Source organism: Pinus tabuliformis, chromosome 3_2 (assembly GCF_031772625.1).
Source record: "Pinus tabuliformis cultivar Carrire ecotype Pingquan chromosome 3_2, CPIR1, whole genome shotgun sequence".
Taxonomy (NCBI): Eukaryota; Viridiplantae; Streptophyta; class Pinopsida; order Pinales; family Pinaceae; genus Pinus; species Pinus tabuliformis.
Window position 1 is genome coordinate 1,181,393,891 of NC_142302.1, and position 22,727 is coordinate 1,181,416,617.

At 38.7% G+C, this 22,727-nt stretch overlaps 2 protein-coding genes across 3 annotated transcripts; both read left to right on the forward strand.

The window, feature by feature from the left end:
- Positions 1-1,085: 1,085 nt before the first annotated feature.
- Positions 1,086-14,966, forward strand: LOC149184934 (bidirectional sugar transporter SWEET1-like). 2 transcript variants are annotated; one of them, XR_016257341.1, is made up of 7 exons: positions 1,086-1,348; positions 1,439-1,475; positions 1,576-1,795; positions 1,883-2,041; positions 13,258-13,377; positions 13,974-14,526; positions 14,721-14,966. XR_016257341.1 is itself a non-coding variant. In XM_089417749.1 (6 exons), exons 1-6 carry the CDS (start codon positions 1,315-1,317, stop codon positions 14,166-14,168), a joined length of 765 nt encoding a protein of 254 aa, XP_089273875.1. In that variant the 5' UTR covers positions 1,086-1,314; the 3' UTR covers positions 14,169-14,617. The 2 variants fall into 2 exon arrangements, 1 of the variants encoding a protein (XP_089273875.1); XM_089417749.1 differs by lacking the exon at positions 14,721-14,966 and having other exon boundaries at positions 13,974-14,617.
- Positions 14,675-16,197, forward strand: LOC149184935 (bidirectional sugar transporter SWEET1a-like). Its single transcript, XM_089415485.1, has 4 exons — positions 14,675-14,859; positions 14,960-15,179; positions 15,267-15,425; positions 15,671-16,197. Exons 1-4 carry the CDS (start codon positions 14,675-14,677, stop codon positions 15,752-15,754), a joined length of 648 nt encoding a protein of 215 aa, XP_089271611.1. The 3' UTR covers positions 15,755-16,197.
- Positions 16,198-22,727: the final 6,530 nt, after the last annotated feature.

The following is a 22,727-nucleotide window of genomic DNA, read 5'->3' on the forward strand; positions in this document are numbered from 1 at the left end:
TTTCTCTAAAATTAGTGTATATAATCGCATCACATCATAATTTTAAAAAAATTATTATCTTTTCTGAAATCTTATCTGAAATTTTAATTGTTTTGTTAGTGTTTACGCTAAGTGGAGTAAAACTTTTAATTGATCTTATCTATTAAGAGAAATAGCTTTTTCAATTTAGATCAGATTTTTTATTTATGTTATGAAGATGAACTATAGTAGTTGGATTTATCGATCCCAAAAAAATATTGATGTAATTGATGTGAAAAAGTTATTTTTCTAAACATTATGAATGACAAGATAAATTTATTAGTTGTTTCAAATCTTATCCAAAAAAGCTGAGGATAAGAGATATTTTTGGAAAAATAAACTAAAAGACATCTAAACATAATTTATCTTCACACAATTTTAATAATAAAATCCTATTAATAAGCAAATCTTTCTTCCATCCCACACTAACTTGAACTAACTTTCACCTCTAACCTAAACTAAACTGTATGTATTCAATCTGGCTCCCAAAACTGGAAAAGAAAATAACCCATTCGTTCGTTCTCGCATATTGCCTACCATTTTCTCTTTCCACTTTGTGTGGACGAAATCCCAAACGATCAAAATGAAAATAATAATAACTCAACTACAACAGTCCAACATGATATGTAGGCAGTCAAATCGTCCAACGATAAGACGGGAAAGTGACGCTAATCCCCATTAAAATTGGCAATTCTTATTTCAAATAGAAAAGTAAATGCTCTCTGACATGTAACGCAGATAGCTTTAGCTTTTTCAGTGACAGCACGCGAATCGAGATAGCAGCCCTTTCAGTGACAGCACGCAAATCGAGATAGCAACCTGGAAAGAGAGGGCGAAAGCTATCTGCCTTACATGTCAGGGAGCATTTACTTTTCTATGGTGTATGAAATAGGAGTTATTTTCAAAGACACGGAAGGGAATGCCATTTGTCATTAAAATCAGCGGGACCCGGGCATAACTGATGACTCATGAGGTAGTCTTATCACAAGAGGAACCGCCACACATTTGAACTTTGGATCCTACAGGGTGTGTATACAGGAAGTCAAGTCTTTGAACTGCAGGTCTCCTAGTACGATTAGGGTTTGGTATATTTGTATACAGTGCAAACTAGCTGATATCCTACTGCGAGAACTATGTATAAGTTGCCATTCATTTGGTTTTGTTCATGGTTGTCACTGGTCCTCTGGAAGCTTCATGAGTGCCTATGTACTGAACCGTTTCTACGTTAATCATCCCTTCTGGCAAAGTGCATAGAAAATCTATCATCACCCAGCGGAACGCAGCGAAGATAGGAAAATGTTGATTGCACATTTCATTTTCGGGATCTTTGGTGCGTATACACGCTTCGTCGACTTTAATGTCTTGGTTGCATGAAGTTTTTTGCAGGTTTCTTGATGTATAATTTCTTGTTTCATGACAGGGAATATCACTGCACTGACGCTCTTCTTAGTTCCCCTGTGAGTTTTCCCCACCCTATGTTTTCTTTTAATGAGAAAGTTTATCGATGCTCATATAATTCCAAACAGTTTCTCGTTTCTGATGTGACTGGCACTGCAGAATTACGTTCTGGAAGATAATTAAGCAGAAATCGACGGAAGAGTTCTCTGGATTTCCTTATATTTCCACACTTTTGAATTGTTTGCTCTCTGCATGGTATGGCCTGCCGTTTGTCTCGCCTAATAACCTTCTTGTGAGCACCGTTAATGGAACTGGAGCCGTCCTGGAACTCTGCTACGTGATTGTGTTCCTCTTCTATATTCGAAACAAGAAATATAGGGTAAGTAATATAGGGTAAGTTTACTACTGATCTATAAATTACATTTGAGTATGGTGATCCCCATTTCAATGGTGGTGGATGAAACAGGTGAAGATATTTGGTCTTCTGGTCGCTGTGCTCATTTTCTTTGCAATGGTCGCCCTGGTATCACTCTTGGCATTGCACGGGCATGCAAGAATGTTATTTTGCGGCTTCGCTGCCGCCATATTCTCCATCTGCATGTACGCGTCTCCACTGTCAATTATGGTAAATCTCTCTACTTCGTTCTCGGGAAAATGAAAATAATTTTTATAAAAGATGTCGAGTATCTCTGGAAAAATAAAGATGGTATGTGATTCAGTCTCATCAGAAATATATCACCTTGATCAATCTAAAACAGGATAAAACGAGGATCTATTAGAACCTGGAGCGAAAAAACTCTGATTGCAAAAAGTTGGAAGCTTAATTTCTGACTAACTACGATATTCCATTACTACTGTTGATGTGTACTTATCTTTTTCTGCGCATTCCTCGGTAGCTTGAACGTCCCATTATGATGATGTTCTCTCTCCTTCTGCGCATTAGCATTAGTTCTTCTGGTTGGAATTTCACACTCACTTTATTGGAAATTGATAAGTGAACTAATGATCACCCTAGGATATATCCAAGACCACTCAATAGGCAATGAAAGTTGTTATCTTTTTCTGCGCATTCCTCGGTAGCTTCAACGTCCCATTATGATGATGTTCTCTCTCCTTCTGCGCATTAGCCTTAGTTCTTCTGGTTGGAATTTCACACTCACTTTATTGGAAATTGATAAGTGAACTAATGATCACCCTAGGATATATCCAACCACTCAAGAGGCAATGAAAGTTGTTATCTTTTTCTGCGCATTCCTCGGTAGCTTCAACGTCCCATTATGATGATGTTCTCTCTCCTTCTGCGCATTAGCATTAGTTCTTCTGGTTGGAATTTCACACTCACTTTATTGGAAATTGATAAGTGAACTAATGATCACCCTAGGATATATCCAAGACCACTCAAGAGGCAATGAAAGTTGTTTTGAAGTTTATTAATATATGTGGATTTTGGTGGGATAGAAAACTTAAATTTGGTATTAAACTTTTGGCCTAGGTTGAGTTCTTACTTAATATATGTGGATTTGGGTGGGACCGAAAACTTAAATTTGGTATTAAACTTCTAGGCTAGGTTGATTTCTTAATTGAGTTTGAGGAAGTATTCGATTTCACACTCACTTTATTGAGAATATATTATTTGAATTAATAACAATTTTTATGAGTAAATTTTGCATATATCAATTGAGTGTTGGATTTTTACACTCAACTGATTAAGAAATCCAAAAATATTAAATTTTCACCCTGGCATTTAGATTTTTACACTCACCTGGTTAAGAAATCCAAAAAAATTAGATTTTCGCCATCGCATCATTGAGATCATGTACACTAACAACTACTTTTACTTCTCTTAGTTTTAGATACACCAAACACTAAATTATACCACTTCTACTTCTACTAGTTTTAGATACACCAACCACTAAATTATGATGGTGTTGACTCCTCTATCAGCGTACACCAACCGCTAAATTATGATGATGTTGACTCCGCTTCAGTTGTTACACTTTATCTTCTCCGTATGAGTTCTTCTAACATCGCCATCGCCCGCCATCGCTAGATCTGTATATGGCAACCGTTTCACTATGATGTTGTATATGTGATCCGAATCAGATCCATCAAAGACTGGCAAAGAACCATGATTGTATCAGGTCAGGACGAATCTTTAAAAATTCCAAAAACAGTGATCAAAAACACCCTGAACCAGTGGCAGTGGCAGCCAACGTGGAACGATGAGAACCTCGGTCAAAACGTGCTAATCGAGGCCCATGGAGACTGCGCAGGTGGTCAAAGTAGCCCTTGGGAGCCTCGGATCGGGAAAAGGAGGTGATTTTTGATGTGCGCGCTAGGTTGGGCGAACAGTGCCGAAATGGGGGAAGCCTAACCACTTGGACACATGGCGAACTGGAGAACTGTGGGCGGGAAAGGCAAAAAGTGTTAATCGTACAAGGCGGGACCCGCGCTCTGGAAACCGACGGTATTGATTGGTGCGCCCTCAAATGGTAAACGGTTTTCGAGAAAGCGGAGTGATCCCACTTAATGATCAACGCGTAGCGGCGGAAGTGAGAGAAAACCGTCGTTGATCACGCGTTATCGGTTGAGCAAGTCAACTGTGTGGGACGTGCTTACGACGTTGGATTTGGGGGACCCAGATTGGACGGCTGAGATTGCGCCCGATGGAGGAAGCAGAATCGATGAAGGACTAAGCCACGTTTGTAAAGATTTAAGGTCCGTTTGACCGCCACAGTGGAGGAAGAACGCATCCATGACGTAACTGAAGAAATGAACCGACGAGCAGGTTGGCGCTGTTTAGATGGGGACATGTGGCCACTCCCTGGGCGTTCATGCTGACACCGAACAGGGAACTCCAAACGCAGTTGCAGAAGGTGAATCGACAGAGGCGAAAGAGGAACCGAATGAGCATGGGGACGAATGGCTAAAAGCCATGAACAGAGACAGTCGAATCAAGTGGGATTGGAAGTGGAAGTAGACACAGAGAGAGTCGAGAGACGACAAAGGTGGAATAGTGAACCCTGAGAGGACTGAACACAGAGAACAACAAACAGAGCAAAAGAGACAGAGGGCCGAGCTGACCAGTGGCAGCATCGAGCACCAGAGCTTGAAGATTCAAGCCATCCCATAGAGGAATCTGTCCGGACTGAGCATCATATTTGGCTTTGTCCATTGTAGACCTAAAGGTCACAGAGCTGGTAGGAGGAAGAAGAGTCTGTGCACTCCAGTGGCCTGGGAAATCTAGGAATCACCTTGCCAAGCAAACCTGCTTCAGGAAAACTCCCATCGAGTCTCTACATTGTAATTCTCTGCTCAAAGACCCAATTAAACAAGGCCACCATTGAAAGCTGGACTGGAGACATAGCCCTGGAGAATAGGGTGAACTTCTTATTAAAATTGCTTGTGTCTTTGTGGTTTCTTACTGTATTTCTCTGTTGTCTTTCCATTTAAATGTCTGTGTATTGGAACTCTTATTGATCTGTTGCTTAAATAACACAAAACACACACCGGCACATGAGTCTGTAATACCTTTTGTTTAATAAACCTTAAATTGGTGTCACTCATAGGGTGATTATCAGATCAAGTGGTATCAGAGCAGTAGGCTGTAAGGTTAGACAAGCTTGTGTTGGTTTAGCTATAAATGTTCACTAGATCAAAGCTCAAATTAGGAGAAGGAGAGTTGGTGGAAACTAACCTTGAAATTGGGAGAGTCCATCCTTGGAAGACAATGTCAGAGGAAGGTTCTATGGGCCCTCAATTCATAGAAAGTTTCCTAGCTATAAAGTCTATGGTAGAAGAAATGTATAGGGACTTTAGAAAGCATAAGGATGAAGATTCATCGGGTTCTAAACAAGATAAAGAAAAAGATGAGTCTCATTCCCATGACCACTCAAAAGGAAAGGGGAAAGCGAAAAGCTTTCTCACACCTCCTAATAGCCCTGTGCATAATAAGAAAGCATCTTTGATTAAGTTAGATGTTAAATTTTATTTGCCTATATATGATGGAGATCTAAATGCTGAAAAGTTGGACAATTGGATTAGACAAATTGATATATATTGCAGGGTACGAAACATAGACTCGGACAAGAGTAAGATTCAGTTGGCAAGCCTACGCCTGGGAGGCACTGCCTTGGTTTGGTGGGAAGGCAAAACCCAAGCTAATATGAAGAAGCATGGTAAGACCATCTCTGTCTGGAGTGAATTTGTTGCTGCAATCAAAAAGCAGTTCTATCCATTGGCCTACATGCAACAAGCCATAATGAGTTGGCAAACTCTTCGGTAGTTGAAAGGGCAAAGTGTACAAGGGTATACTCAAGAGTTCATAAAGAGAGCATTGATGTTGGGTATCTCATTAGACTCACCAGAAACTCTTTTGAAGTACATTGGTGGTCTACACAGCTACATGAGGCATACCATCCTCATGTTTAATCCCACTAGTATAGATGAGGTATCTGTACAAGCTACTCATCTAGAAGCTAGAGAAAAGAATGGAAATCCAGAAGTTGGGGGACCATCCCAACCCACTGTAAGCAAGAGCAAGGAGAAAAGAAAGCAGAAGTGGAAAGCAAGGAAGGCTAACACTGCACAGAAAAGCAAAGCTTCATGCACTCACTGTAAAAAGGATGGGCATGATGATGAACACTATTGGATTCTGCATCTAGAGCTGAGACCTAAGAAGTCCGAGGGCAAGAAGAAGAAGACTGCTGCAACTATTCAGAAAGATTTGGGGTCAAACTCGGGAGATGAAACAATCATTGCAGCCACAGGTATAAAAGGTAAGAATTCTGAAGTATCTACTAGTAATTCTGCTCAATTTGTTATTGATGAAGAACATGAGAGAAAAAGGCATGAGCTTTTCCATATTCGAGTTGTTTCCAAAAATCAAAAGATTGATACTTTGTTTGATAGTGGCTCACAAGTAAATCTAATTTCTGAAGCAATTGTAAAGAAATTGGGATTAGCAACTACACCTCATAAGAAACCATACCCATTAGGATGGTTGAATGATAAAGCACAACTACAAGTGACTAGACAGTGCAAACTCAAGTTTTCTTTTGGGTCAGCATTTGTAGATGAGGTTGAGTTAGATGTAATTCCTTTGGATATATGTGGAATTGTTTTAGGAAGTCCTTACTTGTATGATAGAAAGGCTATTTTCTATAGAGCTGAGAACAAGTATCTACTTGTTAAAGGTGGAATCGAATACTTTGTAAGAGCTCACAAGCTCAAGAATAATTATACTCTCATAAACTCAGGACAAATGAAAAGAATGATAAATTCATGCAAACAGTTCCTACTAATGGTTGTAAAGGAAAAGAAACCTGATAAAACCAATGTATTTGAGGGTTGTAATGCTGATCAACAAGCTGATATAGAAAAGATTGTTTCAGAATATGATGTCTTGTTCCAAGAACCTAAAGGTCTGCCACCCAAAAAGGGAATAGTACATGATATTACTTTGCAGCAAGATGTTCCATTGCTTAACATTGGGATGTACAGGTTGTCTGCTTTACAGAATGCTAAAATCAAGAAGCAGGTGTAGGAGTTGCTCGAGAAAGGGTTCATCAGGCCTAGCACATCACCATGTGGGTCACCAATCGTTTTGGTGAGAAAGAAAGATGGCTCGTGGAGAATGTGCATTGACTACCGAGCACTAAATAAGATAACAATAAAAAATCGTTATCCCCTTCCTCACATAGATGATCTTTTAGATCAATTGAAGGAAGCTGTTTATTTCACCAAGCTGGATTTGCACAATGGATACCATCAGGTCAAAGTTGCAGAGCAAGATGCATGGAAGACTGTTTTCAAAACAAAGCAGGGATTGTATGAATGGCTGGTTATGCCTTTTGGCCTAACTAATGCTCCTACTACTTTCATGAGATTAATGAATGATGTACTCAGACCTTTTCATGATGATTTTGTTATTGTGTATCTGGATGACATTCTGATTTTTAGTAAAATGTGGGAAGAACATTTAAGACATGTTAAGCGGACATTAGATGTTTTGAAAAGAGAAAAACTTTATGTTAAACTCTCCAAATGTGAATTTGGCAAAATCTCTTTAAATTATTTGGGTCACATAGTAGGGGGAGGTGAATTGAAAATAGATCCCTCTAAAGTGGCAGTGATTGTAAACTGGCCTAAACCCAAGTCTACTACAGAAGTGAAAAGCTTCTTAGGAGCAGCACAATATTGGAGGAAGTTCATTTCAAATTTTTCCTCAATTGCAACTCCCTTACATGCATTGACAGGATTGAATAAGGTGTTTCAGTGGGGAGGCAAACAACAGAAAGCCTTCGACACCTTGAAAGAAAAGATTAGTACAGCACCGGTACTAGCACTGCCAGATCTCCAAAGACCATTTGAGATCCAAACTGATGCCAGTGATTGTGCCATGGGAGCAGTGTTGACACAGCACGGTAAAACCATATGTTATCATTCTGAGACTTTTAATCCTGCAGTAGTTAACTATCCTACATATGATAAAGAATTGTATGCATTAGTTCAGAGTGTAAAAAAATGGAAACATTACTTAATGGGCAAAGAAACAGTAATACATACTGATCATCAACCACTTCAATACCTACACTCCCAAACTAAGTTGCAACAATCAAGACATTACAGATAGATGGATTTTTTACAACAGTTTCATTTAGTCATCAGATATAAAAAGAGCATACATAACAAGGTTGCAGACATGTTATCTAGACCCATTATAAATGCATCTACCATACTTAAGCATAATTCTATGCTGCATGAAAGCTACATAGAATAGTATGCTCAGTACATGGACTTTAAAGATATATATGCAACTTTGAGTCAAGGCAAAAGAATAAAAGAATTGGACTATCACATGAAGGACCGACTCTTATATCATTGTGGGAAACTCTGCATTCCACAAACTGAGAGAGTAAAGATAATTAGGGAAGCACACACTTCTCTGATATCAGGTCACTTTGGGGTAAGTAAAACAAAGGTTCTGCTATTGGCCTAGAATGAGTGAGACAGTTTCTAGATATGTAAAAGGATGTGCTATGTGTGCTAAAAGCAAGCCCAGCGACAAAAAACTAGGCTTATACACTCCATTGCCAGTTCCTTCTCACCCTTGGGAAAACATTTCCATGGATTTTGTTGGAGGACTGCCTAAATCTAGGAAAAGTCATGATTATATATATGTTGTTGTGGATAGGTTCAGCAAAATGTGTATTTTGATACCCTATAGTAAACAGATTACAACTGAACAAATTGCAAAATTGTTCTTTGAACATGTATGGGTTCATTTTGGATTACCCACTTCTATTGTATCTGATCGAGACACCCGGTCTGTGGGGGAGTTTTGGTCAAGTATGTGGGAACTAATGGACACTAAGTTAAAGAAAAGCACAGCTTTTCATCCACAAACAGATGGTCAGACAGAAGTAGTTAACAGGACGGTGATCCAATTACTGAAAGGATATTGCAGCAAACACCCTAAGCTTTGGGATGAACACTTGTGTTATGTGCAGCATGCTTACAATAGAGCCAAACACTCTTCTACACAGAGATCTCCTTTTGAAACCTGTTTTGGTTTCATACCAAGGTCTTCTTTGGATTTTTTCTTTGGTAAAGATACCATGGTTGATAGACACAGTGATGTGGACAAGGCAACTAGGTTCATTGAACAGATCCAAGAGATCCACTAGGCAGTACAGGAATAGTTGGAAAAGATCCAGGCCAAGTACAAGGCTAGGCACGATAAGCATCAAATGGAGCATAGTTTTCAAGTTGGAGACCAAGTGTCGCTGTATATCAGCAAGGACAGGATGCAAGGTGAAGGTAAAATGCTAAAACCTATCAGGTATGGACCCTTCAGGATACTTGAGAAGATTGGTGAAAATGCTTTTCGCCTTGATCTACCAGCTTATATGCACATCTACTCAGTGATACACACAAATTGCTTGAGGTTGTTTGAACCTTCAATGATTGAGGACCCTGAAGAGCATAGTCAATTACCTTCTGTTGATGACCTGCTACCTGAATATCTTAATGAATTACGGGAAGACACAATGCTGGACAGCAAGGTAAGGACGACGCGCAGTGGACAAGTGGAATACCTCAGGATTGGGGTCAAAGGTTCGAAGCTAAGCAGTGCGAAGTGGATTGAGATTGGACAAGTGAGAAAGAAATACCCTCACTTAGTCAATGCTTGAAAACCAAATTTTGGTAGTCCAAAAGCTCTTTCAGTGGGAAGGTCGTGATCCGAATCAGATCCATCAAACACTGGCAAAGAACCATGACTGTATCAGGTTGGGACGAATCCCTAAAAATTCCAAAAACAACGATCAAAAACACCCTGAACCAGTGGTAGTGGCAGCTAGCGTGGAACGACGAAGACTTCAGTCAAAGCGCACTGACCGAGGCCCATGGAGACTGCGCAGGAAGTCAAAGTAGCCCCTGGGAACCCTGGATCGGGAAAAGGAGGTGATTTTTGATGCGCTAATCGCGCATCGCTGGGCGAATAGGGCTGAAATGGGGGAAGCCCGAGCACTTAGACGCATGGCGAACCGGAGAACCACGGCCGGGAAAGGCAAAAAGCACTAATCGTACAAGGTGGGACCCGCGCTCCGGAAACCGACGGTATTGATTGGGGCGCCCTCAAATGGTAAACTGTTTTGGAGAAATCGGAGGGATCCCACTTAACGATCGTCGTCGTGGCAGCGGAGGTGAAAGAAAACCATCGTTGATCGCGCGTTATAGGTCGAGCAGGTCAACCGCGCGGGACGTGCATACGACATTGGATCTGGGGGACCCAGATCGCATGGCTGAGATTGTGCCCAATGGAGGAAGCAGAATCGACGAAGGATTAAGCCGCGTTTGTAAAGATTTGAGGTTCGTTTGACCACCACGGTGGAGGAAGAACACATCCACGACATAACTGAAGAAATGAACTGACGAGCAGGCTGGTGCTATTTAGATGGGGACACGTGGCCACTCCCTAGGCGTTCATGCTGACACCGAACAGGGAACTCCAAGCGCAGCAGCAGAAGGTGAATCAACAAAGGCGGAAGAGGAACCGAATGGGCATGGGGACGAATGGCTAAAAGCCATGAACAGAGATAGTCGAATCAAGTGGGAGTGGAAGTGGAAGTAGACACAGAGAGAGTCAAGAGACGATAGAGGTGGAACAATAAACCTTGAGAGGATTGAACATAGAGAATAGCAAACAGAGCAGAAGAGACATAGGGCCGAGCTAACCAATGGCAGCATCGAACACCAGAGCTTGAAGATTCAAGCCATCCCATAGAGGAATCTATCCGGACTAAGCATCATATTTGGCTCTATCCATTGTAGACCTGAAGGTCACAGAGTTGGTAGGCGGAAAAAGAGTCTGTGCACTCCAGTGGCCTAGGAAATCCAAGAATCACCCTGTCAAGCAAACCTGCTTCAGGAGAACTCCCATCGAGTCCCTGCATTGTAATTCTCTGCTCAAAGACCCAATAAAACAAGGCCACCACTGAAAGCTAAACCAGATACGTAGCCCTGGAGAATAGGGTGAACTCCTTATTAAAATTGCTTGTGTCTTCGTGGTTGCTTACTGTATTTCTCTGTTGTCTTTCCATTTAAATGTCTGTGTATTGACAATCTGATCGATCTGTTGCTTAAATAACACAGAACACACACCAGCACATGAATCTGTAATACCTTTTGTTTAATAAACCTTAAATTGGTGTCAATCATAAAGTGATAATCAGAGCAATATAGCAAAAAAAACAATGTATTTCTTGTGAACCTGTCCTATATGTTTTGGTTTTTCTATAAATATTTTAGTTCTCTTTAAATAATAAAGACAACGAACTAATCCATATCAATCAAAATTAATTACAACAAACTTTACCACTTTTAGAAAGACTTTAATCACCTAACAAAGTCGCAATCATCGTGTATTAATTAAAAATAAGCGAACCGTTAGGAAGACGTTAATCATTCAAATTTCCACTCTACTCAATTATGGAGTCGCCCCATTCCATCCCAAACCGTTATGAAGAGGTTAGTTATTCAAATTTCCACTATTCCCAATAATGGATCCACCTCTTTCCTTTCCTTTAGCAACCATTAGACATTTACAGGCATACTTTCTGCGTTTAACCTTGTTTTCCGGAGGAAAGAAAGTAAAACCCGGCACCGCCCCATGCGCCAACTTTCCCTGTAAATGCCAACATTCCTTTTTTCCCCTAAAAGATATTTTCCCTTATTCTTCGCTCATATGGTACGGGAATGTAATTCGGCGGTAACGGTTTTCCTCTGTGATCTTGTACTGACAACATGCAACTGTTTTAATTCCTTCGGATAAACACTTGTCTGGTATAGAGTGAAAGACACGCATTGAGCGATGGGTTCTCCGGCTTTCTTTCGCTATATGCCCTGCATAGTTCCCTTTATTTAAAAATCGTTATTCGAAGAAAAAAAGTAATGGTTCGATAGGGAAGTTTTCTGATTGTTTAGCTAGAGACACAGTAAAGGGCACCTTAGGAGACTGTAAAGGGGATTGTAACTGTTTATTATTTTATTTACATTACATAAAGTTGTGCTATTTTATTTACATTACATAAAGTTGTGCTAAAGTAATATTAGTGAATATTATAGCATATTTTTGGAATTATAAAAATGAATGGAAATTAGAGATAATTATTTGATGTTTTTTAATTATATGTGAATTGGTAACTGCGAGTCTTAATCTATGGGAGACCTAGGATTAATTCTCGTAACCGCCAACACCAAGAGTACATCCAACCACTTGTAAGTAGATATACTAAGATCCTATGGTCCTATGGTTTTAGCAAAGCGAGACTCTCGTGCGGCCAAGGGGGGTAGGGAATCTGTTTCTCGAGCATCCGGGGATAGGGAATCTGTTTCTCAAGCTCTCGTGCGGCCAAGGGGGGTAGGGAATCTGTTTCTCGAGCATCGGGGGTGGGGAATCTGCTTCTTGAGCATCCACCACAGCAGGCCAGTGTACTCAATATGGGATGGGGGTGGGGAATCTGCTTCTCGAGCATCCACCATAGCAGGCCAGTGTACTCAACATGGGATTTGAACTACGGTTGCTTTGCCAAGTAGACTTACCGTCAAACCACACATCAATGTACGATAATTATTTCATGTTACTTGGTTTATATATTTTTTGGTTATGGACTATGTCTTACAATTATTTCTGTTTAGCTAAGAGTCTGATGTAAGTAAACTGGTTAATGGCCTAGGACTTAGAATCAAACCACACATCAATGTACGATAATTATTTCATGTTACTTGGTTTATATATTTTTTGGTTATGGACTATGTCTTACAATTATTTCTGTTTAGCTAAGAGTTTGATGTAAGTAAACTGGTTAATGGCCTAGGACTTAGAAACATCTCTCAAGAGTGAAAGTCTAAGCCTTACTTAAGGAAACAATTTAATAACCCAAAATCTAGAAACATCTGTCAGCAATAAAAACCTTCCCCTTTAAAAACCACCCCATAGTAATTCTAAGTGACATGAGTTTCCGTAAATAAGAGTCAACCTGCATTCTGCCGCTAGTTTGATCACTGAATTATGATATATTACCCCATATTAAAAAAAAGAGATTTCAAAATATTACAAAAATCTGCCTAAAATCTTTTATACCACTAATTTGTTTTTCCAAACCATTATCTCCTCTCTGGCATATTTGTTTTTCCAAACCATTATCTCCTCTCTGGCATTGTGATTTATGGTGATACCACAAGGTCGCAGGAGACTTAAAAATGGAGAGCTGGAAAAATGAAATAATGTTTTATATTTAAAGTTACCTGAAGTTTTGGAACTTCCATGATGTGCAGAGGTTGGTGATTAAAACGAAGAGCGTAAAGTATATGCCGTTCTTCCTGTCTCTCTTTGTCTTCCTATGCGGCACCTCCTGGTTCATGTTCGGCCTTTTGGGAAACGATCCATTCGTTTATGTAAGTACAAAAACGCTTACCTTCCAGTAACATCGACTTTTTATTAGATATTTTGGATAACTATTTGGTATTTTTGTTGGTTATCTCGAATAACCTAGTTGCTTAGATATATAAATTATCTGGTATTTTTGTTGGTTATCTTGAATAACATAGTTGCTGTTTCATGAATGAATAATATTGGATTACAAGATTTGGGGACTAAATTTCCTGACTTAACGGTTGGACTATTTCCTAAAGCCTATTTTTTACCTTTGTTAATTACGCTATTACTATATAACTCTGTGTTGATGTTTGGAGATAATTACTCCAGGTTATATTCTGTTAGCATAGACTTTTAGGGGCTTTATATACAATCTAAATTTAAAACGTGTTAGTCATGCTAGTACTTCAATTTACAAAGTGTAAGTAAAACTAGATTAACATATATATTCTTAGCGTTTTTGAGCCTATTTAATTATGTAGTTTGAAACAATTGAATGAATGCAATTTACTGAACAATAGCACTCCAAACAACTGGCAGCTGGCCATCTTCCCCTAACATTATTCTGTATTAAAAAATAGATCTGTTAATTCTAAATGGATTTATGGATCCACAGGTACCAAATGGGGTTGGAAGTCTGCTGGGAGCAATGCAGTTGATTCTGTACGCTGTTTACAAAGAATGGAGGAAGAAGAGCGGTAAGACATTGTCTCCTCCTGTAGAGGAGGACGGAAAGGCAAGGGTTGAACACATGACCGCATTGGAAATGGGATCTTATGGGCAGACAAAGGCCGATGGACCTCGCCATTAATGGTCTTCAATTTCACGAGCAAACAAATCAAAATTATGGCACCAAGTCGTGAGGCTGAGGGAACACCTTAGCTGCTCTATGTCGACTTGAGATTTTGATGGTGCATTTGTGCTGTTGCGTTTAAAGTTACAATAACCTGCTGAGTGCGGAATTCCTGAATGGGAATATGTGTGGATCTATGGGCGTGCTGTATGCTTAATTTCTGAAAGTGGCTTGAGAGATCTCAGTGTTCTTAGTCTCTGTGGCTTTGAGAGATCTCATTGTTCTTATTGACTGTGGCTTCAAAGATCTTCAAATCTTGATAATGTAATTATGTAACCAAACTTAAATAATGTGGTAAAGGCATCCTTTAACCAAGGTATGATGTTTCAATCAGATGAAATTCACACTGATGGACTATGGTGTCAATTGAAGTACTGAAAATTCGTGTTTTCTTAGTATGTCTGGTTAAAGATATTTTATTTTATATGTATGGGATTTTATCAATTCATTTTTTTTCCGGATCTATGATGAAGAGGTTTTTAGTTACATCAAAATTCGCAAAACTTGCAGGGGTTGGTAAATGTTCCAAAACAGTAACTAGAATCCCAAGTGAAAATTACAGATTTCATAGAGGTACAGTGATTTTTCCAACACTCCCTTCAAACTCAACTCAGAATATCACTGCACTGACACTCTTCTTGGTTCCCCTGTGAGTTTTCCCCACCCTATGTTTTCTTTTAATGAGAAAGTTTATTGATGCTCATATAATTCCAAACAGTTTCTCGTTTCTGATGTGACTGGCACTGCAGAATTACGTTCTGGAAGATAATTAAGCAGAAATCGACGGAAGAGTTCCCTGGATTTCCTTATATTTCCACACTTTTGAATTGTTTGCTCTCTGCATGGTATGGCCTGCCGTTTGTCTCGCCTAATAACCTTCTTGTGAGCACCGTTAATGGAACTGGAGCCGTCCTGCAACTCTGCCACGTGATTGTGTTCCTCTTCTATATTCGAAACAAGAAATATAGGGTAAGTAATATAGGGTAAGTTTACTACTGATTTATAAATTACATTTGAGTATGGTGATCCCCATTTGAATGGTGGTGGATGAAACAGGTGAAGATATTTGGCCTTCTGGTCGCTGTGCTCATTTTCTTTGCAATGGTCGCCCGGGTATCACTCTTGGCATTGCACGGGCATGCAAGAAAGTTATTTTGCGGCTTCGCTGCCGCCATATTCTCCATCTGCATGTACGCGTCTCCACTGTCAATTATGGTAAATCTCTCTACTTCGTTCTCGGGAAAATGAAAATAATTTTTATAAAAGATGTCGAGTATCTTTCGAAAAATAAAGATGGTATGTGATTCAGTCTCGTCAGAAATATATCACCTTGATCAATCTAAAACAGGATAAAGCGAGGATCTGAACCTAGAGCGAAAAAAACTCTAATTGCAAAAAGTTGGAAGCTTAATTTCGGACTAACTACGATATTCCATTACTACTGTTGATTCCAACTGCAGGTTGCAGGCTGCAGGCAGACGTGGGCAGCAACGGATGCCGACTCAGCAAGCACAATGACGGGAGCACAAAACCGTTCAGCATAACCGTCTGAAACTTCTTGGACCACTTTTCGGCGAAGGCAGTTTTCGTATTTATGGTGCAGACGCGTGGCTCTCCCCATACGTAAGCAAGTCTGACATTCTCGGGTGCTATCGTTCAGTCAAGTAAGGCCTCCCGATATCTCTGTCCGCCGTCCGATCTGCTCCAGCATTCTCGTCCGTTGATCTATTCAAACCTGCATACGAGCCAGAATTTAATGCATTGCGTGGAGTGAATCAAACGTTTGAGTTTGACTGCCGTCCTGTCTGCAAAGGAAATTAAATGAAAATTAAACCTGGTTCGTAAGTGTTTGGTAAAAACATTGAATCTCAACCACGCGGAAGTATGGGCAGTTTTCGTGTGTTGACCATTTTTGTTTTTCACATGTGAATTACATTGAAAGAAACACACACGTTGTGTATTAAAAAAAAGGGGGCAGCGTAGGTTAAAAAAATGGTAAGTCGTAAAATGCACTGTAGTGCATGGTGAAAAAAAGGAACATATATGCCAGTGTAATTTTTGTTATGAGTTGCCCAGTGTATGATGCAAGTAGAAAATATTGCACAGCAGTGCAAAAAGATAGAACAAGGGAGCTCGTATGGTATGTAATTGTTTTGGGTTTAATAGATATAAAAAAATGGAATGGACTGTGTAGTGTGCTTGAATATCCAGCGTTGCTCATGCATGAACCTGAAGCTCGCAGCAGTGGAAAAATCAAGGGAAATGCACAGCAGTGCATAGATCAGCGTTGATTTATTTATGAATGTATTGGATTTGCATTGAAATGCAAAAAGAAAAGAGCGCACAGGTATTTTTGAAATTGTGAATGTAATGTAAAAGTTTACTGCATATGTAAAAGTTTGTTTTACAGCAGTATGTGTAAAATATTTTTACAGCAGTATGTGTAAAAATAGTTTTACACCAGTAAAGTAAAAAGGGGTTTTACAGCAGTAAACCCAGCACAGTGAATTCTCAGGTGGAGACATAGTTTTGTTTTTGATGGGTGAAAGTAATTTTGGTGAATCCCTCTCAGCAAAGAGGATGAATATGTATCAGAGTTGGCTGAATGTATTTTTGGTAAATCCCTCTCAGTGAAAGAGGATGAATGTTGTTTCAAGCATTTTATTTTAATGAACAGAAATATTTTTATGGCTGTGTAATACTCTGTTATGAGAATTTTTATTAAAAGCTTCCCTGTACACAAAAGATCCTGGAAAGATAGAAACAAAACATTACCTCTGTAAAGTTTACTTTGTTTGTTTTTGGGATTTTCTCAAAAAAAATCCCCAACAGATCAATCTAAAACAGGATAAAGCGATCAATCTAAAACAGGATAAAGCGAAGATCTATTAGAACCTAGAGCGAAAAAACTATAATTGCAAAAAGTTGGAAGCTTAATTTCGGACTAACTACGATATTCCATTACCACTGTTGATGTGTACTTATCTTTTTCTGCGCATTCCTCGGTAGCTTCAACGTTCCATTATGATGATGTTCTCTCTCCTTCTGCGCATTAGCATTAGTTCTTCTGGTTGGAATTTCACACTCACTTTATTGGAAATTGATAAGTGAACTAATGATCACCCTAGGATCTATCCAAGACCACTCAAAAGGCAATGAAAGTTGTTTTGAAGTTTATTAATATATGTGGATTTTGGTGGGACAGAAAACTTAAATTTGGTATTAAACTTTTAGCCTAGGTTGAGTTCTTTCTTAATTAAGTTTGAGGAAGTATTTGATTTCACATTTATTTTATTGAGAATATATTATTTGAATTAATAACCATTTTTATGAGTAGATTTTGGATATATCGAATGTTGAATTTTTACACTCAACTGATTAAGAAATCCAAATATATTAGATTTTCACCCTTGCATTTAGATTTTTACACTCACCTCGTTAAGAAATCCCAAAAAAAGATTTTCACCACCGCATCATTGAGATCATGTACGCTGACAACTACTTTTACTTCTCTTAGTTTTAGATACACCAAACACTAAATTATACCACTTCTACTTCTACTAGTTTTAGATACACCAACCACTAAATTATGATGGTGTTGATTCCTCTATCAGCATACACCAACCACTAAATTATGATGGTGTTGACTCCTCTATCAGCATACACCAACCGCTAAATTATGATGATGTTGACTCCGCTTGAGTTGTTGCACCTTATCTTCTTCGTAAGAGTTCTTCTAACATCGCCATTGCCCGCCATCGCTAGATCTGTATATGGCAATGGCAACCGTTTCGCCATGATGCTGTATATGGCAAGAAGTCAGTGTATTTCTTGTGAACCTGTCCTATATGTTTTGGTTTTTTTATAAATATTTTAGTTCTCTTTAAATAATAAGAACAACGAACTAATCCATATCAATCAAAATTAATTATAACAAACTTTACCACTTTTAGAAAGACTTTAATCACCCTACAAAGTTTCTATATTGCTATTTTTGGAAGCTTTTCTAATTTTTCGGTCAAAATAGCAATTTATTGGAATTGCAAGTTTGATAGCTAGTTTCTACACAATCAAAGCGTCCCAGGGTTTTCCAGAGTGCTGAATCCAAATATGCAATTAAAAAACCATTTTAACTGCAACAAATCAAGATTTAACCTCAATTTCTTCCACCGGAATCTCCAAAAAATCACATTATAGACAACTCCATTAAAAATAAGCGAAACTGTTACGAAGATGTTAATCATTCAAATTTCCACTCTACTCAAGTATGGAGTCGCCCCATTCCATCCCAAACCGTTATGAAGAGGTTAGCCCAATAATGGATCCACCTCTTTCCATTCCTTTAGCAACCATTAGACATTTACAGCCATACTTTCTGCGTTTAACCTTGTTTTCCGGAGGAAAGAAAGTAAAACATGGCACGGCCCCATGCGCCAACTTTCCCTGCAAATGCCAGCATTCCTTTATTCCTCTAAAAGATATTTTCACTTATTCTTCGCTCATATGGTATGGGAATGTAATTCGGTGGTAACGGTCTTCCTTTGTGATCTTGTACTGACCACATGGAACCGTTTTAATTCCTTCGAATAAAAACTTGTCTGGTATAAAGTGAAAGACACGCGTTGAGCGATGGGTCGTTTCTCCGGCTTTCTTTCGCTATATGCCCTGCATAGTTCCCTTTCTTTAAAAATCATTATTCCAAGAAAGAAAGTAATGGTTCGATAGGGAAGTTTTCTGATTGTAAATTGTTTAGCTAAAGAGACACAGTAAAGGGCACCTTGGACACTGTAAAGGGGATTGTAACTGTGTATTATTTTATTTACTAAAGTTGTGGTAAAGTAACATTAGTGAATATTATTATTACATATTTTTGGAATATTATAAAAATTAATGGAAATTAGAGATAATTATTTGATGTATTTTTTTTTTAATTATATGGTGAATTGGTAATTGCCAGTCCTCATTTATGGGAGATCTAGATCAATCCTCGTAGCTGCCACTATAACACCAAGAGTACATCCAACTACTTGCAAGTCGATATATTAAGATCCTATGGTCCTATGGTTTTAGCAAAGCAAGACTCGTGCGGCCAAGGGGGATGGGGAATCTGCTTCTCGAGCATCCACCACTGCAGGCCAGTGTACTCAATGAGATTTGAACTAAGGTTGCTTTCCCCAAGTAGACTTACTATGGTTTTAGCAAAGCGAGACTCTCGTGCGGCCAAGGAGGGGTGGGGAATCTCGAGCATCCACCACAGCAGGCCAGTGTACTCAATGAGATTTGAACTACGGTTGCTTTCCCCAAGTAGACTTACCCTCAAACCACACATCACTATACAATAATTATTTGATGTTACTTGGTTTATATATTTTTTGGTTAGGGAATATGTCTTACAACTGTTTCTATTTAGCTAAGAGTTTGATGTAAGTAAACTGGTTCATGGCCTAGGATCTAGAAACATCTCTCAAGAGTGAAAGTTTGAACCTTACTTAAGAAAACAAGTTAATAGCCCAAAATCCAGAAACATCCGTCAGCAATAAAAACCTTCCTTTTTAAGGATCACCACAGAGTAATTGTAAGTGACATGGATTTCCATAAATAAGAATCAACCTACATTCTGCCACTGAGTTGTGATATATTAAAAAAAGGACATTCCAAAATATTACAAAAATCTGCCCAAAATCTTTTATACCACTAATTTGTTTTTCCAAACCATTATCTCCTCTCTGGGATATTTGTTTTTCCGAACCATTATCTCCTCTCTGGCATTGTGATTTATGGTGATACCACAAGGTCCAGGAGACTTAAAAATGGAGAGCTGGAAAAATGAATGTCGTTCTTCCTATCTCTCTTTGTCTTCCTATGCCGCACCTCCTGGTTCATATTCGGCCTTTTGGGAAACGATCCATTCATTTATGTAAGTTCATAAACGCTTACCTTCCAGTGACATCGACTTTTTATTAGATATTTTGGATAAACTATTTGGTGTTTTTGTTGGTTATCTCGAATAACCTAGTTGCTTAGATATATAAATTATTTGGTATTTTTGTTGGTTATCTTGAATAACATAGTTGCTGTTTCATGAATGGATAATATTAGATTACAAGATTTGGGGACTAAATTTTCTGGCTTAACGGTTGGACTATTTCCTAAAGCCTATTTTTTACCTTTGTTAATTACGCTATTACCATATAACTCTGTGTTGATGGTTGGAGATAATTACTCCAGGTTGCTTTATATACAATCTAAATTTAAAACGTGTTAGTCATGCTAGTATTTTCATTTACAAAGTGTAAGTAAAACTAGATTAACATATATATTTTTAGCGTTTTTGAGCCTATTTAATTATGTAACTCGAAACAATTGAATGAATGCAATTTATTGAACAACGACACTCCAAACAACTGGTAGCTAGCCATCTTCCCTTAACATTATGCTGTATTAAAAAATAGATCTGTTAATTCTAAATGGATTTATGGATCCACAGGTACCAAATGGGGTTGGAAGTCTGCTGGGAGTAATGCAGTTGATTCTGTAGGTTGTTTACAAAGAATGGAGGAAGAAGAGCGCTAAGACATCGTCTCCTCTTGTACAGGAGGACAGATAGGCAAGGGTTGAACACGACCACATTGGAAATGGGATCTTATGGTCATACAAAGGCCGATGGACCTCGCCATTAATGGTCTTGAATTTCACGAGCAAACAAATAAAAACTATGGCACCAAGTCGTGAGGCTGAGGGAACACCTTAGCTGCTCTATGTCGACTTGAGATTTTGATGGTGCATTTGTGTTGTTGCGTTTAAAGTTACAATAAACTGCTAAGTGTTGAAATGTTAATTTCAAACTGCAGCGTTATTTATTTCTGAAAACCGCCTAAGGATTCCCCACACCGCCGTTCATGGAAAGGTGGTATTTCTCGAGGGGGCAGTGATCACAATCAACAGCTGCCATGTGCCCTGAGTGGTTTTCTCAAAACAACTTTCCCCGGTGGGTAAAGTTCGGTAAAAAGGGACCTCCGGGTAATTGCGATAGCCGTCCGATTGACATCAAAGTTTGATGTACAGGCCTGCACCAGGAGACATTTATTACTTGACGTGACGTGAAAGTTTATTGACAACCATCGTTTTTCAGTAAAGTAATTAATGTAATTTATTACTGTCGTAGAATGTAGGTGAAGTTTTAATTTTATTATTTTGTTAATTCACGGGAGTAGTTTTGTTATGACAAAAAGGTAAAACGTATTTTTTATGTCTTTTTTGTATTGTTGAATATGTAATGAAAACCCAATACGTTGCAGTGCGAATGAAAAAAAGAGGGCAATACACAGCAGCGTGAATGTATTTTTTTTTGTTGAGGATGAAACTCAATATGCAGCAACGCGCGAATGAAGAAAAATAATTTTACACACAGCAGTGTAAAATTTGCAAGCAAAAAGACAGAGTATTTTTTTTTTGTAATGCACAGCAGTGCAAAAACAGTGTGTTAATTTTTAAGCAGGGACAGAGTGAATTTTTTTTTGGAACTACATCTGAAGAGTTCTTGGTGTAATCCCTTTGTTGGAGGAAGAATTTTGTAACAATCACTATTGTTAATGAATGAAAAGTTTTTTTGGTGTGTGAAAAACTCTGTTTCTTGTGTTAAAAATAGAGCATTATTCTCTGTTCATTTTTGTTTGGAATTATCTAAAATTCTCAACATGGTATCAGAGCCTGTCCAGGGTTTTTGAAGGTGTCAAAGAAGTTGAAGGAAGGATTTCTTGCTACAGCAGCTTCTCCAGCAGAGTGAAGACTCAGTCAAGAAAGAATCCAAGGTATTTCTCAAGTTAGTTTGTTGTGTTACTGTTGAGGACAGTCAGCTATTTTAAATACACAGTCAAGTATTTTGAAGCATAGTTAAGAGTGCAAGAATGGCTGGAGCCAGCACTAGCATGGGTATCTGTAATACTCAGCTCCCACAATTTAATGGGAAAAACTATGACTATTGGGCAATAACTATGAGAGCTTTGCTTGCTTCCCAAGACTTATGGGAATTTGTTGAGGATGGTTTTGAAGAATCAGCAGATGAAAATGAGTTTAATAATTTAACTCAGGCAGAGAAAGATCTGTTGAAGAGCAATAAGAAAAAGGATTCTAAAGCCCTCTACTTTTTGTATCAAGCAATGCATGAGAGTGTGTTTCCAAGGATAGCAGTAACTAAGAGATCCAAAGAAGCATGGGAAACTTTCAAGATAGCCTATCAAGGCATGGAGAAAGTGAAGACAACAAAACTATAGTTGCTAAGAAGAGATTTTGAGAATCTCTGCATGAAGCAGTCAGATAATATTGACTCATTCTTCACACATGTGATTGGTCTGGTCACACAGATAAGGTCTCATGAAGAGATTCTTGAAGAAAGGAGGATTGTGAAGAAACTATTGAGGATCCTACCCTCAAGGTTCGATGTGATTGTCACCACCATAGAAGAGACAAACGATCTCACAAACTTCTCAATTGATGAACTACATGCATCACTGATAA